This window comes from Onychostoma macrolepis, chromosome 03, assembly GCF_012432095.1.
Source record: "Onychostoma macrolepis isolate SWU-2019 chromosome 03, ASM1243209v1, whole genome shotgun sequence".
In the NCBI taxonomy this organism is placed as follows: domain Eukaryota; kingdom Metazoa; phylum Chordata; class Actinopteri; order Cypriniformes; family Cyprinidae; genus Onychostoma; species Onychostoma macrolepis.
In genome coordinates this window covers 22,596,165-22,613,436 of record NC_081157.1, presented here as the reverse complement: position 1 = coordinate 22,613,436, position 17,272 = coordinate 22,596,165, and the positions used below count along the sequence as shown (strand labels likewise).

The 17,272-nt window shown below is 36.6% G+C and overlaps 2 protein-coding genes across 3 annotated transcripts; both read left to right on the top strand.

The window, feature by feature from the left end:
- The first annotated feature begins 3,313 nt into the window (after window positions 1-3,313).
- Window positions 3,314-5,545, top strand: LOC131537904 (GPI-linked NAD(P)(+)--arginine ADP-ribosyltransferase 1-like). Of its 2 annotated transcripts, none has more exons than XM_058771607.1 (3): window positions 3,314-3,603; window positions 4,490-4,591; window positions 4,669-5,545. In XM_058771607.1, the coding sequence occupies exons 2-3, from the start codon at window positions 4,541-4,543 to the stop codon at window positions 5,434-5,436; spliced, it is 819 nt and encodes a 272-aa protein (XP_058627590.1). In that variant the 5' UTR covers window positions 3,314-3,603; window positions 4,490-4,540; the 3' UTR covers window positions 5,437-5,545. The 2 variants fall into 2 exon arrangements, with proteins under 2 accessions (XP_058627590.1, XP_058627589.1); XM_058771606.1 differs by lacking the exon at window positions 3,314-3,603 and adding an exon at window positions 4,178-4,283.
- Window positions 5,546-7,794: 2,249 nt separating this feature from the next.
- Window positions 7,795-16,819, top strand: LOC131534845 (GPI-linked NAD(P)(+)--arginine ADP-ribosyltransferase 1-like). Its single transcript, XM_058767923.1, has 6 exons — window positions 7,795-7,889; window positions 10,095-10,215; window positions 10,320-10,421; window positions 10,490-10,870; window positions 11,643-11,802; window positions 15,636-16,819. Exons 4-6 carry the CDS (start codon window positions 10,582-10,584, stop codon window positions 15,859-15,861), a joined length of 675 nt encoding a protein of 224 aa, XP_058623906.1. The 5' UTR covers window positions 7,795-7,889; window positions 10,095-10,215; window positions 10,320-10,421; window positions 10,490-10,581; the 3' UTR covers window positions 15,862-16,819.
- The last annotated feature ends 453 nt before the right edge of the window (window positions 16,820-17,272 follow it).

Genomic DNA, 17,272 nt, shown 5'->3' with positions numbered 1-17,272 from the left:
AAATAAAACTGTTGTGGCTGTTTACATTGAAAAATCACACCCCAACATATATGCAATAATGGCAATGTTATTACCCAATATATAATTTGCAACCTGGTCTCACAGAATTCCGTGTAATGGATCCGTGCGTGGACCACAGCTGATGCCTGTCACTGACTTACATTGGTATCACTTCTGTGAGCCCATCACGGAATTTCCAGCGATTCCGTGATGCCACCACAGATTCAGAGTTAAGGGTCCGTGGTCATTACACGGAATTCTGTGAGACCAGGTTGAACTGAGAGACCATTTTGAAGGCTCAGGAAACCTTTGCAGGTGTTTTGAGTTGATTAGCTGATTGGCATATTCTAATTTGTTGAGATAGTGATTTGGTGGGTTTTTGTTAAATGTGAGCCAAAATCATCACAATTAAAAGAACCAAAGACTTAAACTACTTCAGTCTGTGTGCATTGAATTTATTTAATACACGAGTTTCACAATTTGAGTTGAACTACTGAAATAAATGAACTTTTCCACGACATTCTAATTTATTGAGATGCACCTGTAGACTACTGTAATCTAGTGGTTAGTCTATATAGACGATTGCTTCAGTCTGTTGTGCTGCTGAGAGGTTTGTGATTGTAGCTCCGTGTACCTTCGCTTTTTATCTAATCTCTACCTTACTTTCACTCCCTTTTGTCTAAAGTGATAATATATAACTTAATTCCCACCATATTTCTGGTGTTATCTTTCAAACTAATCTAACTAATTTGATTGTTCGCTTTTAAAACCGTTTTATTGTTTTCTTTTTTTTCCCTTTTTTTTTCTCGCTCCGTTTTTCACGAGCTCATCAAACAACAGTGGTAAGTGGTAAGTTAAGTTGGTATCATTCATCAATCACGGTGAGTAATGGCTTCTTCTCCTGCTATTGTTGTTTGTACTGTTTGCCACATACACAGTTTATCTGTCTCTGTCAGCAGCGAGGGATTCACATGTGATAAATGCAGGGAAATAGTTAGGCTGACAGAGAAGGTTCGTAGCAGTGAATGAAGAGGTATCATATCGATCACAAATGCAGTATGGAGTACCTCAAGGCTCAGTGCTAGGGCCGTTACTTTTCACGCTTTACATGTTACCCTTGGGAGATATTATCAGGAGACATGGTGTTAGCTTTCACTGTTATGCTGATGATACTTAGCTCTATATTTCTTCGCGGCCCGGTGAAACACACCAAATTGAGAAACTAACGGAATGCATAGTCGATATAAAAAAACTGGATGACGAGTAATTTTTTACTGCTAAATTGTGAAAAAACAGAGGTGTTAATTATCGGACCTAAAAACCCCACACGTAATAACCTAGAACATTATCTAACACTTGATGGCTGCTCTGTCAATTCTTCTTCATCAGTCAGGAACCTAGGTGTGCTGTTTGATAGCAATCTTTCATTTGAAAGCCATGTTTCTAGCATCTGTAAAACTGCGTTTTTTCATCTCAAAAACATATCTAAATTGCGACCTATACTCTCAACGTAAAATGCAGAAATGTTAATTCATATGTTTATGACCTCAAGGTTATACTATTGTAATGCTTTATTGGGTGGTTGTTCTGCACGCTTGATCAACAAACTACAGTTGGTCCAAAATACAGCAGCTAGAGTCCTTACTAGGACCAGGAAATATGACCATATTAGCCCGGTTCTCTCAACACTGCACTGTCTCCCTATCAAACATCGGATATATTTTAAAATCTTGTTAATTACTTATAAAGCCCTGAATGGCTTAGCTTCTCAGTAATTGAGCGAGCTCTTATCATACTATAGTCCTCCATGTCCACTGCGTTCTCAAAACTCTGGCCGTTTGATAATATCTAGAATATCAAAATCGACTGCGGGCGGCAGATCCTTTTCCTATTTAGCACCCAAACTCTGGAACAATCTACCTAACACTGTTCAGGAGGCAGACACACTCTGTCAGTTTAAATCTAGATTAAAGACCCATCTCTTTAGCCTGGCTTACACATAACACATTAATACGCTTCTATTATTCAAATCCGTTAAAGGATTGTTAGGCTGCATTAATTAGATCAACCCGGAACTGGGAACACTCCCCATAACACACGATGTACTCGTTACATCGTAAGTAGAATGGCATCTATGCTAATATTTGTCTGTTTCTTTCCTATTCTGTTTCTCAGTCTGTATCTGATCAGATGGTGGATCAGCACCAAGAGATGATGTCTACAGCCCTGATCGTCAGCGAAGACCAGGACGCCTAGATGAGCCCCAGAGACATATACCCAGTGAAGACCTCGATTAAAATACAATAAAACTAAAAATATAACAAAATAACTAAAAATATAATAAAATAACTAACTACATAATACTATTATTGTTAGAAATTGCAACAAAATAAAAAATAGAAATATAAACTTTTTAACTGCGGGTTTCGTCTGGCCAGAGGAGAATTGGCCCCCTGACTGAGCCTGGTTTCTCCCAAGGTTTTTTTTCTCCATTCTGTCACAGAGGGAGTTTTGGTTCCTTGCCGCTGTCGCCTCTGGCTTGCTCAGTTGGGGACACTTAATTTCTAGCGATTATCGCCGATTTGATTGCACAGATACTATTTAAACTAAACTGAGCTAAACAATGACATCTCCGAATTCAATAATGAAATGCCTTTAACTGAAAATTGAGTGTTTAATCTTATTATACATTACTGACACTCTATCCTCCAATTTGATACTGTTAAGTGCTTTGACACAATCTGTTAAAAGCACTATATAAATAAAGGTGACTTGACTTGACTACACTCTATTATGACATCTAAACAGCAATTATATCAAGGCAGTTTATTATTAAATATTTATGACAACCAGTGTTGGGCACGTTACTATAAAAAAGTAATTAGTTATAGTTACTAGTTACTTCTCACAAATAGTAACTGAGTTAGTAACTGAGTTACATCATTATAAAAGTAACTAATTACCAGGGAAAGTAACTATTGCGTTACTTTTTAAAAAATGTTCAAATGTCAAATAACTTTGGATATCCCCAATATTAAATATGTTAAATTAATGAAATGGACACTAAAAAGAATAAATTATTATTATAAAACATTGTACATTAATCTACACTATTTATCTACTGACACTTATTATCAGTCAGTCAAGCATTATAATATAATATTATGATAATTTTATATTATATGATGATAGAACTTTAGTAATTAGAATAACCAAGTATGAATGCATATTTGTCATCGATATAAAACGCACTAAGGATTAATGAGCTGCTGGGTTCATGAATATTAATCACGTTGTCTGCGTTCGCTCGAATTGATTTGCTGAAATCAAAACAGGGACGATAATAGATGGGCGCCGGCCAATGAGATTGTCGTTTGCGCATTAGTTCCGCCCACTAACAGAGAAACCGGCAGTTTTTAAAAGCTGAAGAATTCCAAAGGAACTCTGTTATTTTGACAGGAAAATACAACAAAGAATATCGTTTACATGTAGCGCGTCAATTCTGTATGTTATGAAAGACTCTCTTGCTCTGTATCTTTCTGTGCGCGCGTGTATGTGAGAGAAAGCGACGGCGAGGTGTGCGCCTTCACACTAGAGTTTATGGTACTTCAAATACAGCTACACTGCGCATCCATTCAGATGAACTGAAAAATTAAACTCTAATAATATAATATAGTAACGCTACATTTTATTGTCAGTAACGGTAACGGCGTTGTAACGGGGGAAACAGTAATTAGTTTGATTACTCGTTACTGAAAAAAATAACGCTGTTAGTAACGCCGTTTATTTATAACGCCGTTATTCCCATCACTGATGTCAACTATTATTTTAATTAATTCATAAAAGAGGATGCTGAAAGTGTGCATGTCAGGTATTTGCTGCATGCAGCTGCATTACAATGTATCTAGTGTGACTTAGTATCAAGAATGAATTGACTGATGTATTTGTGTCTGCAGATTCGCATTTCCATGATCAGAATCTGCCCATCACAAAAACAAACCTGTTTTGTGGTACTGACATGACAGGAACTGAAACCAGATTCACACAGATGTTGCATTATAAAGAGCTAAACAGTTGAGCTGGCAAATGAGCTGATGCACCATGATCACACTTCAGCTATTGTTTCCCACAATGCACACAGACAGACATTTGTAGTGATATAAATAACCTTCCTCATCACTTGGTTTGTTGTCTGACTGTGAGCGGCTGACTTTTCTGATCTTCTCCTCTTGTCGTTGCTCCTGAACTCCTGAAAAGTAAAGATAAACACTCAGTATTCTCAGGTAATTTTGGGATCAGTATAGGCCAGGGTCAATATATCAGTGAACATTACAGGTATAATTGCTTATTTGACATGATTTTTCAACCTGACAGAAAACACCTTAAATTTAAAACTGCATATGTAAGAATTTGGTGAACACCGTTTTATTATGCAACATATTCCTGTGATAGATTTAGTATTTGTGAAATTCTGTTTCTTGTCTTTCAGCATCTGCTCTTCACTAGATCTAGATCATCTGAAGGATTTGACTGAATCAAGATGCTGCTGATCATTGAAGCTCTTCTTCTCATTTTAGCTGCTCTAGGACAGGTAAGCTCGTGTTTTAGTATGAATATTACAGACATGAATACTGATTATTGATCATTATATGATTCCTGTTGCTGTAGGATCACAGAGCTGCTGCTGCTGCTGTTGAAAAGAAATTTCCATTGGATATGGCACAGAATTCAGTTGATGACCAATATGAGGGTTGTAGAGAGAAAATGTCAGACCTGGTGGAGACAAAATATATGAAGCAAGAAATGTCTAACCCCAAATCTAAATTTGCAATTGCTTGGAAACTTGCTGAAAATAATTACAAGCCACCAGGAGACAGCTTGACAAAGAATCATTCAATCGCTATTTATGTGTATACTAACTCAGGTTTTGAGGTATATAAGGAGTTTAATGAAGCTGACCGTAATGACAAGAAAAGATACAAAAACAAGACATTCAAATGGTATTCACTTCATTTTCTGTTAACAGATGCGATACAGATTCTGAAGAAAACACAAAATAAATGCTATTCCACTTATCGTGGTACAAATGTTAAATTTAAACAAAATGTTAGGAACAAAAAAGTTCGTTTTGGCTCATTTACATCATCCTCTATTAATCATAACAGGACAAAGTTTTTTGGAAATGTATCCTGTTTTGAAATCAACACTTGTGAAGGTGCTGAGGTGACAAAATATTCTAAGCTTCCTCAAGAGAAAGAGGTGCTGATTCCTCCATATGAGACGTTTAAAGTCACTGCTGTCAAGAAAAGAGGTCAGCAAGATCTCTGGTGTGACACTGTGTACACTTTGAAAAGCTCTGGTAAGAGAAGTGACCTAAACTGTGCTCTATTCAAGAAACCAACCAAGACCATAACAAAATACTATGTTGAGCATTGAATAGTGCTTTAAACTTCCACATGAATCAAAGAATGTTTTCCTCTCGGTTTAGTTCAATAATAATTATTTGTCAGAAAACACAATTTGTTCATAATAAAGTTAATTTTAAGTGACCCAATTTAGTGGCCTCAAAGTGATTTTATATGTGTCTATTAAATTTCTTCATTTATACTTCTTTTTGCATCACATTAATTGAACAGAACCTATTCATTGCCATTAAAGTGAACCTACACATAGGAGTCTGATTAAAAACTTAAAGTCTGATATTGCATCAGGATTCTTCATATAAATATGAAGAGCTTGGGAGCTAAATGACCAATAGCTGCAAAAATGCAATGAGAAAATTTGCACTAAAATTTGTGCAATGAGAATGGAGTGTCCGTCCATTACATTTAGTCAAAAATTTTATTGCTAGCGATCAGTTACATGTAAGTGGAAAATATTTCAGTAGTAATTAATTTAGAACTTTAATTCAGTTTCTTCAGCAAAATGTTTTCATGGAATTATTCTAGTCTTCTTATGTGAATTTAATTGTGTAGAAACCATTTAATTAAGTTAATGAAACAATTTTTTGAGTGTATGAAATATATGTAGGTTACAGACGTCTCCTATTACTTGTCTTAGACAGACAGGAACTCAGAGTTTGTCCAGCTTGAAACCACAAAGACTTTCACAAGTGTTGCATCAGATGAGCTTGATGCATCAGGATTAATTCAGATCAATATTGATCACAGTGCATGAAATATGTTTCAAAATATTAAAATTTACTTTGTGGTACCACAAATCTGAAAATATGAATCTGAACAAAGAGGTTCATTTTGGCTTATTTGCGTCATCGTTGATCGTAAAATATTTTCAATATAAATATTGTTTTGGAATCTAACCTTTTCAGTGGTGAGTTTAAAATATTCCAGCGGTCCCCCCAGAGTGAGTTTTTTTTAGGCGACCGTTATTTTAGAACGTTTCCCTTTAATGTTTCCATGGCGACGCGTCATGCTTGTCACATGACACACCGCGGCCACAATAACACAGTATGACAGATGGATCGCTTTTATTTCCTTTTTTATTCAAAATATTCATAAACTTGCTTACCATATAATCAACTATCTGATATTCCGATTCACAAATATGTGCAAAAATGAGTGTGTTTTATCGTTTAAAAACAGTTCTAAATGATCTTGATCGTGATCTGTAATGTGAGATGGGCGCCGCCATATTTGTCCGCTGCAGTTCAGAGAGTCCTATCAGTCAGATTTATATCACGTAAATTCATCAATTTCTCGCGAAATACATGTAAGTAAGTGGCGGGTGAAATGGGAGAAGAATAGAGTGAACTTTATAGTTACTTACACTATGTTAAAAACACTGCATAGTTGCGATTATATGACAAGTGCAGCGGCATCTCAGCGTCAGACAAAGCGCGAAAACGCAGTTTGAATTTGGCAGTTATGCGACGCCACCGAACGTTCTAAATCCCAAATGTGGGACCTTACCGCTCAAAAGGCTAAGGAGCTGATGTGGCAAAATATTCTAAGCTTCCTCATGAGAAATAGGTGCTGATTCCTCCATATGAGAAGTTTAAAGTCATTGCCGTTAAGAAAAGAGGTCAGAAAGATCTCTGGTGTGAAAATGCGTTCACTCTGAAAAGCTCTGGTAACTAGTGATGGGTCGTTCTTGAACGAATCTTTAATGTGACTCGGGAAGAACGAGTCGTCTCGGAGAGTGATTCGTTCAGTCGCGCATGCGCAATCTTATAGGTTCTGCACTGAATTAGTTCACCTGTTTCAAGTCTTCGGATTTGAGTCATTCGTTCATCACGTGACAGCCTCATACACGTAACCTATGCAGTCAGAGCTGGAAAGAGAATTGATTAGTTCGTATCCCGAGTCTTCGGGTTTGAGTCGTTCGTTTATCACGTGACAGCCTCATAAGCTAAACCTATTCAGTCTGAGGGAAAAATACTTAATAATAATAATAATAATAATAACCAACTCTTTATTTTATTACCTTTGTTACCACATTCAGTGTTATGGAAAAGAACCACCATGACAGAAATTCACATTTATAAACTGTAATTAAAAAGCTACAATTTGAGACCAGAAACGCATCACGTAACTGTAAGAGTAAATAATAATAATAATAATAATAATAACTATGCACCCGTTTGTAAGGAAGCTTGTAAATTAACTAATTTATCTGTCCAATGCTGTCACTTCACATGACAAAAGAACGAACGACTCGAAAGACTCGAGATGAACTAATCAATTCTCTTTCAGGCTCAGACTGCATAGGTTTAGCTTATGAGGCTGTCACGTGATGAACGAACGACTCAAACCCGAAGACTCGAGATAAACTAATCAATTCTCTTTCCGGCTCTGACTGCATAGGTTACGCTTATGAGGCTGTCACGTGTTGAACGAACGACTCGAATCCGAAGACTTGTCAGATAAGAGGTGAGATGAGCTAATAATAGACAGACCCAGGTAAACAATGAATTAATCTTTTCTGTTTCTTATAGCATTAGTTTTGTATTGTTTGTAGTGTGATCAACGTTTGCATAAGCAGTAGATGTGTTAGGGAAGTAGCACATAACATTTTAATTATATTTTGCTAAAATGAACAAAATGACTCGAAAAAAGATTCATTCATTTTGCTGAACGAGACTCAAAGGTCCGAGTCAGTAAAATGATCCGAACTTCCCATCACTACTGGTAACCTGAACTGTGCTCTATTCAAGGAACCAACCAGTACAATAACAAAAGACTGGCAATGAAAGTACTGAAGTGTGTTGCAGCTAAGATATAAGTACACAAATTCCAACATGTGTCCCTCATGGTTTAGTTTAATAATTCTTTGTCAGAAAACACTATTTGTTTGCATAATTTTAACATTATTAAAGTTATTTTTAAGTGGCCCAATTCAGTGGACTCAGAGTGATTTTATATATGTCTCTAATTATTACTATTTTTTTTATTTATTTATACTTACATCTTTTTGTATCACATCACTGAACATTTTATTGCTTTTTATCTATCTAACTAACTGCCAGCAATATCATATTAACTGCTGAGTGACTTCCTGAGTGCAATGCTGCCTTTTAATCAACACAAAAACGTTTTTGTTTCTTGTGTTATTTCATTTTTTAATATTAATTTTGCTTAATATTTTTAATCTTAGTCATGTTGGAGATTGAGAAGAGCTTCTGTCATGTTGGAGTTTTTCTGGTTTTCTTTTTGCAGAAGAGTAAAGCTTGTGGTTTTGTTGTAGGCTGCCTCATTAACACCATGACACTTTAAATGAGCAATAGCTGCTAAAACCTGCACGATGAGTCTCTTAGGTGTTCATCCCATTAAACTTATTCAAAAATAAATGTTGCTATCTAGCAGAAAAAATGGAAAAGATTATTCTCAATAGTAAACAGTTGAGAAATTATTAAATAAATGTACTTATAGGCCTACATGAAGCCCATATTACTCATCTTGAGGAACAGAGTTTGTCCTACATGAAACCACAGACCTTCACAAGCCTACTGCGTTGTCAAATGGGCTTAATGCAACAAAACTAATTCAGCTCTATACTGGGGCCTGTACCATGGGGCCGGTTTAGCTGGCTAGCAAGTTTCAGTTTAGTTTGTGCCAACTCTGGGTTTTAGCTACCATGAAAGTGGTTTGGCTTTTAACAGTGTTCATCGTCATAGTAACTTATGCTCCACAGCTAACCTGCTCCAGGGAAGGTTATGTTCTGGTTTAGAGATCTCAAACCAAAATTTGACCAATCAGCTTCAAGAAAAGTGACACATCTCTGATACAATAAAGCCACTCCTCCAGTTTCTCTTACTCTACAGGACTCTAAAGGATGATACATAGTAAAACATTTTTAAAGATAAAATCATCTGATTTTTAGAGATGATTATTTTTTATTTATTATAATTATTATACCCTTTAATCCATTACACAAGCCAGCTTAGTTTAATATAGTAATTAAGCTTTTATTTGAAATTAATAGAAACATACGGATACTATGCAATATAAATACGTTTTAGAATGAATAGCTTTAAACATGACTACATATGAGCTTAGATTTTTAAGTGTTTTTATACTTATACATATTATCAATTCTACAAACTAACTTTACAACTTTTACCATTAACTCAGGATCAAGCCTGAGTTGACAGAGAAAGTTGATGATCAGCTTTATGGTACCGGCAAAGCCGGATTGGACTAGTTTGGTTTTGTCAACTCAAAACTAATCATGTAACCCTGAGTTTGTTCAGCCACCATCATGGTACAGGCCCCTGATCTCACTGTCAAATTTGTTTTTGAATGTGAATATTAGCTTTGTGGTACCATGAATCTGAAAACTGCACAAAACAGAGGGTTTCAGTTGATACTAGTTAGTACACACACGAATGGCTATTAAATCTCCTTCTTGCCAAGACTTTTTTCAATTTAAATGGAGCAGGTAAATATCAGATGTTGATAAAAATCTGACATTCATCTTAGATAAGAACTCCAGATATGTTTGTCCAGTGTGAAACCACTCATATAGAACAGATCTTTACAAGTGATAATCAGATTAAATCATTTAGAGATGCATCACAATCACTCTATTTACACAGATTTTCAGCAATATAAAAAGGCACCTTTCTCATTACTTAGTTTGAAGAGTCTATGTCATCTGGCCATGAACTACTGATCTTCTCATGTTGTTGTTGCTCCTGAGCTGCTGAAAAACATTGAAAAGATAACTCAGAATCCTACAAAAAGAGACAACATTATGGTAAACATTTCAGTTGTACAGATCTAAGTACACATTTCTTTCCATTATATTTCAAGGCACAGATTCAGTATTTGTTAGACAATTTTGTGTTTCTTGTCTTTCAGCATCTGCACTTCACTAGATCTACTAGATCATCTGAGGGATTTGTCTGAATCAAGATGCTGCTGATCATTGAAGCTCTTCTCATTTTAGCTGCTCTAGGACAGGTAAGCTTGTGTTCTGAATTTTACAGACACAAATACTGATGATTGATCATTATGATTCCTGTTGCTAGAGGATCACAGAGCTGCTGTTGAAGGACAGATATTTCCATTGGATAAGACACTGAATTCTGCTGATGACAAATATAAAGGCTGTACAAAGGAAATGGTGAATCTGGTGAAGACGAAATACCTAGAGAAGGAAATGCAATCTAATTTTGCAATTGCTTGGAAACATGCTGAAAAGAATTACAAGCCACCAGGAGATAACTTGAAAAAGAACCATTCAATCGCTATTTATGTGTACAATAACACTAAGTTTGAGATATATAAGGATTTCAATAATGCTGTTGAATGCATAATGAAAAAGTACCAAAACATGAAATTCAAATGGTATTCACTTCACTTTCTGTTAACAGATTCAGTACAGATTCTGAATAAAATACAAAAAGGATGCACTGTTAGACATTTCAAAGGGTTTTTACAGTAACTTACTGGCAACACAGTAAGTTACTGTAATTAAGATTTACAGTAGCAAACTGTATTTGATTTACAGTAAATTACTGTAAATACAATCCAATTCATCAGTATATTACTGTAATTCGTTCATTTTAATATACATTTCATTAGATTTTATCATTTTTATATAGAATTTTATTTTTACTCTACATAGGTACTACTGGCAGTAAATTAAAACAGACACAATAATTACAAAATATCAAATTCTTTATTTAAAACATTGCATGTATAACACTTAAAAATAGACTTCCAATGCTGGAACAGTGCATCTTCACCATTTCTCCTGTCTTAGGACATTTTGCAGTGCATTATGTTGTGTCCTCTGGATTCATCCTCACAAAGAATCTTTAGGCAACATAAACATAATGGGGAAAAAAAGACAAGCAGCCAAATCAGCTGCTTGCAATCGATGTAGAGTGGTTAAAAGGAGGGTAAGGTATGTCATTGGGGTCATCATGTGGGCACCCTGCTTCATCGACGTTTCATGATTGAAGCCCACAACGTCTCCAGAAGGCTCAACGGTGTACCCAGCGTCCCAGGTACACCCCCCTCCATGCCATACCCTCTATATCCCTGATGGGCTCTGCATGGCAGGGGCGTCCCTCTCCCTGAGTCGGGCCTAAGCCTGACCGCATACCATCTGTCTCTACATTGCTGCCCAGAAGGGGTTCTTACGCTTGATCCAGAGCCAGTTACTGCTTTTTTCAGCAGCACTTGATATGGACTTAATGGCCTGTTGGAGAGAGCGACCCTTCACCCCTATTTTTCTCAGCAAATTGGTGATAGATGTTGCAACAAATCCCCTGCATCCCACCTCTACTGGGAAGATGCTAGTCTTCCAGCCGTTCTGGGATGCTTCAGCTGCCAGGTCTGAATATTTGTTCTTTTTCCTCTCATAAGCCTCTTCAACCCCATCTTCCCATGGTACTGTCAATTCCACAACATATGCCAGCTTTATTGTTGGAGACCAAAGGACCATGTCTGGCCGTAATGTTATATTATTGTACCACTATTTCTGGGGGAAACACAAGCTTCTTATCAAGGTCCACTTCCAATTTCAATGTATTCCAAAGAATACATAGCTATCTGCAAAACCCAGGTGCTGCTCCAAAACGTGTCCACCATCTTTGCTCACCATCCACTTTGTTAGTGACAGAAGTCTTCTCTGAAAAACAAGAAGTAGAAATAGCACACTTTTAAAAGGCAAACCTCATATAGAATACACAAACTTCTCAAAACCATAGTTGTTCTCTTACCATGAATTGTCAGTCTCAGGGTGGCTGACATGTCTTTCTTGATGCTTCATTGCAGTTGCCTTTAAAACACAAATACAAAAAAATGCAGTAAATCTTAAATTCCATTAAAAACTATAACAAACTAATTCTAAAACTAGAAAGGCAGCTAGCCATAAAACTAGTTTAACCTAGCTAATACAGGTGCTGGTCATATAATTAGAATATCATCAAAAAGTTGATTTATTTCACTAATTCCATTCAAAAAGTGAAACTTGTATATTATATTCATTCATTACACACAGACTGATATATTTCAAATGTTTATTTCTTTTAATTTTGATGATTAGAGCTTACAGTTCATGAAAGTCAAAAATCAGTATCTCAAAATATTAGAATATTTACATTTGAGTTTGAATAAATGACCATCCCTACAGTATAAATTCCGGGTATCTCTTGTTCTTTGAAACCACAATAATGTGGAAGACTGCTGACTTGGCAATGATCCAGAAGACGAACATTGACACCCTCCACAAAGAGGGTAAGTCACAGAAGGTCATTACTGAAAGGTGTGGCTGTTTACAGAGTGCTGTATCAAAGCATATTAAATGCAAAGTTGACTGGAAGGAAGAATTTGGGTAGGAAAAGGTGCACAAGCAACAGGGATGACCGCAAGCTTGAGAATACAGTCAAACAAAGCCGATTCAAACACTTGTGAGAGCTTCACAAGGAGAGAACTGAAGCTGGAGTCAGTGCATCAAGAGTCACCACGCTCAGACGTCTTCAGGAAAAGGGCTACCAAGCCACTTCTGAACCAGAGACAACGTCAGAAGCATCTTAACTGGGCTGTGGAGAAAAAGAACTGGACTGTTGCTCAGTGGTCCAAAGTCCTCTTTTCAGATAAAAGTAAATTTTACATTTAATTTGGAAATTAAGGTCCCAGAGTCTGAAGGAAGAGTGGAGAGGCACATAATCCATGTTGCTTGAAGTCCAGTGTGAAGTTTCCACAGTCAGTGATGATTTGGGTTGCCATGTCATCTGCTGGTGTTGGTCCACTGTGTTTTCTGATGTCCACAGTCAACGCAGCCATCTACCAGGAAATTTTAGAGCACTTCATGCTTCCTTCTGTTGACAAGCTTTATGGAGATGCTGATTTCATTTTCCAGCAGGACTTGGCACCTGCCCACAGCGCTAAAGGTACCAAAAGCTGGTTCAATGACCATAGTGTTACTGTGCTTGATTGGCCAGCAAACTCGCCTGACCTGAACCCCATAGAGAATCTATGGGGTATTGTCAAGAGGAAGATGAGAGACACCAGACCCAACAATGCAGATGAGCTGAAGGCCACTATCAGAGCAACCTGGGCTCTCATAACACCTGAGCAGCGCCACAGACTGATCGACTCCATGCCACGCCGCATTGCTCCAGTAATTCAGGCAAAAGGAGCCAGATATATTGAGTGCTGTACATGCTCATACTTTTCATTTTCATACTTTTCAGTTGGCCAAGATTTCTAAAAATCCTTTCTTTGTATTGGTCTTAAGTAATATTCTAATATTTTGAGATACTGATTTTTGACTTTCATGAGCTGTAAGCTCTAATCATCAAAATTAAAAGAAATAAACATTTGAAATATATCAGTCTGTGTGTAATGAATGAATATAATATACAAGTTTCACGTTTTGAATGGAATTAGTGAAATAAATCAACTTTTTGATGATATTCTAATTATATGACCAGCACCTGTATATGATTTTATTTTCTCAATAGGCTACTGGCCAACATTAACTATAACACCTGAACTAAATTTCACATTAGTTAACCTAATGTTAATATAAGATAAGCATTGTTCGTTAAAAATAATTTTAATTCGGTAACTTAATTCAATAAGCTGACAAAAGTCGTTTGAAACGACAGCGCAGTTTACCGTAGTAAAGTTCTGTAACCGCCATGTTGACGAGTAAATGTTACTATGGGTCAAACTGGTGTGCAAAAATCTGCCACAAACACACAGCCAACATTACATATATTTTTACCTTCCTTTTTGGTCTTATTCTCTCGCGAGGTGCATCGACACATAGCGTAGATGTTCTCTGGAGCTCTTCCACTCTCTTGGGTTCATCCCTGGGCAAAACCCGCAGCGCTGCCCCGCTGCTTCCGTGTCTTTTACTCGGACTCGAGTGGCGCGTCGCAACTCGACAACAGACAACAATATAGAACCCATTATATATATATTATCTACAGTGAATCCAGACAGTAAACTGATGCCCCGGTATATTTCTGACGTACAGATGCACTCCAAATGCTCGCGCTGTTTCTGACACGAAGTACAAACGGATTTTCCAATCATTACAAGCGATGTAACACATCCAGTAGTCAGTCCCAATAAGCTGTTGCGGCATTATAGACACGGTCCAGGGCAAATTGTGTCAATCCAAATGTAAGAAATGTGGAAAATAGAACGACCACAATAGAATGGCGCCAAAGAGACAATTACAGCAAATAATACAGCAATTTAAAAAAATACAGTAAGTCTCTGTATGTGGGGTCTGACGTCACAGAAAATTCCCATGATGCAAAGGGTATTACAGTTATTTACTGTAAAGGAACTTTGCAGTATTATACTGGGTGATATACAGTAAATAACTGTGGAAATTACAGAAATGTGTAATAAGCCCCTTTCGCACCGCTTTAGTTCCAGAACTAAAAGTACAGTACTAAAGTCCTGGGACGATTTTGCGCGAACTATTTCCCAGTACCATTTAAAGGGTTGCATTCGCACCGACAGTGGGTACTAAGAAGTGACGAAAACAATTAAAGAAGAACAACGTTAACAACAGGAGGATGGAGGACGCTGTGATCGGAGCTGTGTTTGTGTTGTGTTTTGCGGGGTTCACAATAATGGACATGGAATGTCGACGTAACTTATACGTCAAGCGATTGAAAGATCAGAAAGGAGTTCAAAATGTTCAAAAGTGCCTGCACTTCAGCGTCCGTCCATCTATCGCTGTTCTCCATTTTTGAGAAATATAAGTTGATGCATGTTTACACAAGTATGTGTTTACACAAGTATGTGTTTACACAGCGTTTTAAATCATGGCGGGTGAGAGCGTTTTAGCCAATCAGCGTACACTTACGTCACGATAGTTCCTATGGAACTGTTTTAGACCCTACTCTGAAGTAGGAGCTAATTAGTTCCTCCAAATGGAGTTCGGTGCGAACAGGCCAAAAAGTGGGTAGTTCCACAATTAGTTTGGGTACTATGAAAAGGTTCCTGCGGTGCGAAAGGGCCTATAGTGTACATGTTAACATATCGTGGTACCAGTGTTATTGTACCAATATTTTAATGAGAGTGTTCTGAACAAAAAGGTTTGTTTTGGCTCATTTGCTTCTTCCTCTTTTAGTCACACCAAAACAATTTTTTTTTTTTTTTTTAATAAATCTTGTTTTGTTGTCTACACTTGTGAAGATTCAAATTTGACATAATATTCTATGACAAGGAGGAAGAGGTGGTGATTCCTCCATATGAGAAGTTTAAAGTCATTGCTGTCAGGACAAGAAAAGGTCAGAAAGATCTCTGGTGTGACACTGTGTATGTGTTGAAAAGCTCTGGAAACAGAAGTGACCTGAACTGTGCCTTATTGAACATTGAAGTAATGTGTTGTGCACTGAACAAAATGCTTAAATTCAAATGATAAAATCATGTACATCAGCTCTATATATAGAATGTTTTTCTCTAAGTTTTGTTCAATAATTATTTGTTAGAAAACACAATTTGTTTACATAACTTCAGCATAATGAAATAAAGTTACTTTTATGTGACCCAATTCAGCGGCCTTTAAGTGATTTTATATTTTTTCTAAAACATTTCTTTGTTTACTTACACATTTTTACTGAACAATTTTAGTGCTTGCTAGCAATATCATAGCCACCAATACAGCTTACAGCAAAAAATGTTATCAATACAAAAAAAGAGAGATTTTGTTGTTGAATTTAATTTGTTTCAGTAAACTTAAACATAAATTCAATCCACTTAAATATTTTAAAATAAAAACTGACTTAATATTTTTCAGCTGAATCTTAATCAGGAGACCGATAAGAGTTTCTATGTTTTTGGAGTTTTTGTGGTTTTCATTGTGCAGAAGAGTGAAACTTGTGGTTTTGTTGTGGACAGCTTTAAAAACACCATGACGCTTTAGGAAATGAGCAATGATGATCTCACTACATTAAGTCACAAATGTTTAGTAGCTAGCATTTAAATGAAAATGATTAATTTAAGTAGTAAATAATTGAGAAATTCTAATTAATTAGGTTTTTTCAACAAAACATTTAATTATTCAAGTCTTCTTACGTGAACATTAGAAAAGCTTATCTCAGTTTAATTAAGTTCACTGAACATCTTCTGAGTGTATGCATTTGATAAATATGTAAGGATCTATACATGAGCCTTACTCATCTCAGACAGACAGGAATTCAAGAGTTTTTCCTTCTTGAAACCACACAGACCAGACCTTCACAAGTGCTGCTTTATCAGAGGAGATGAGAAGATTCACTCTTTTAACTCTTGGCCATTCGAGCCGCATATTAGAGATGTGTCTCTGGTACAAGTTATAGTAGGCAAGTCTTTACTCACTTACTCATTCGTGTTGTCAGATCTTGCTAGAAAAAAAAAGCACAAACAAGAACAACTTTATAATAAACCAAAATAAATCCAAATACTTACTTATACTTATAATATTGTGACTGTCACGGTGTGTTAGGCAGGGAAACGCAGGAGACTTCAATAGGAAGGAAGACACACACACACACACACACACACACACACAGGAAACAAAACGGGAACATACATGTGACAGTGACCCACAAATGCCCACTTTATAAGTCCATAAACCAGATCGGTTTGTGAGCTATGCACAAACAACAAGCTCATAGACATTTAAAGGGGTCATATGATATTGCTAAAAAGAACATTATTTTGTGTATTTGGTGTAATGCAATGTGTTTATGCGGTTTAAGGTTCAAAAGACACATTATTTTCCACATACTGTACATTATTGTTGCTCCTCTATGCCCAGCCTTTCTGAAACGATTTTTACAAACCGATTT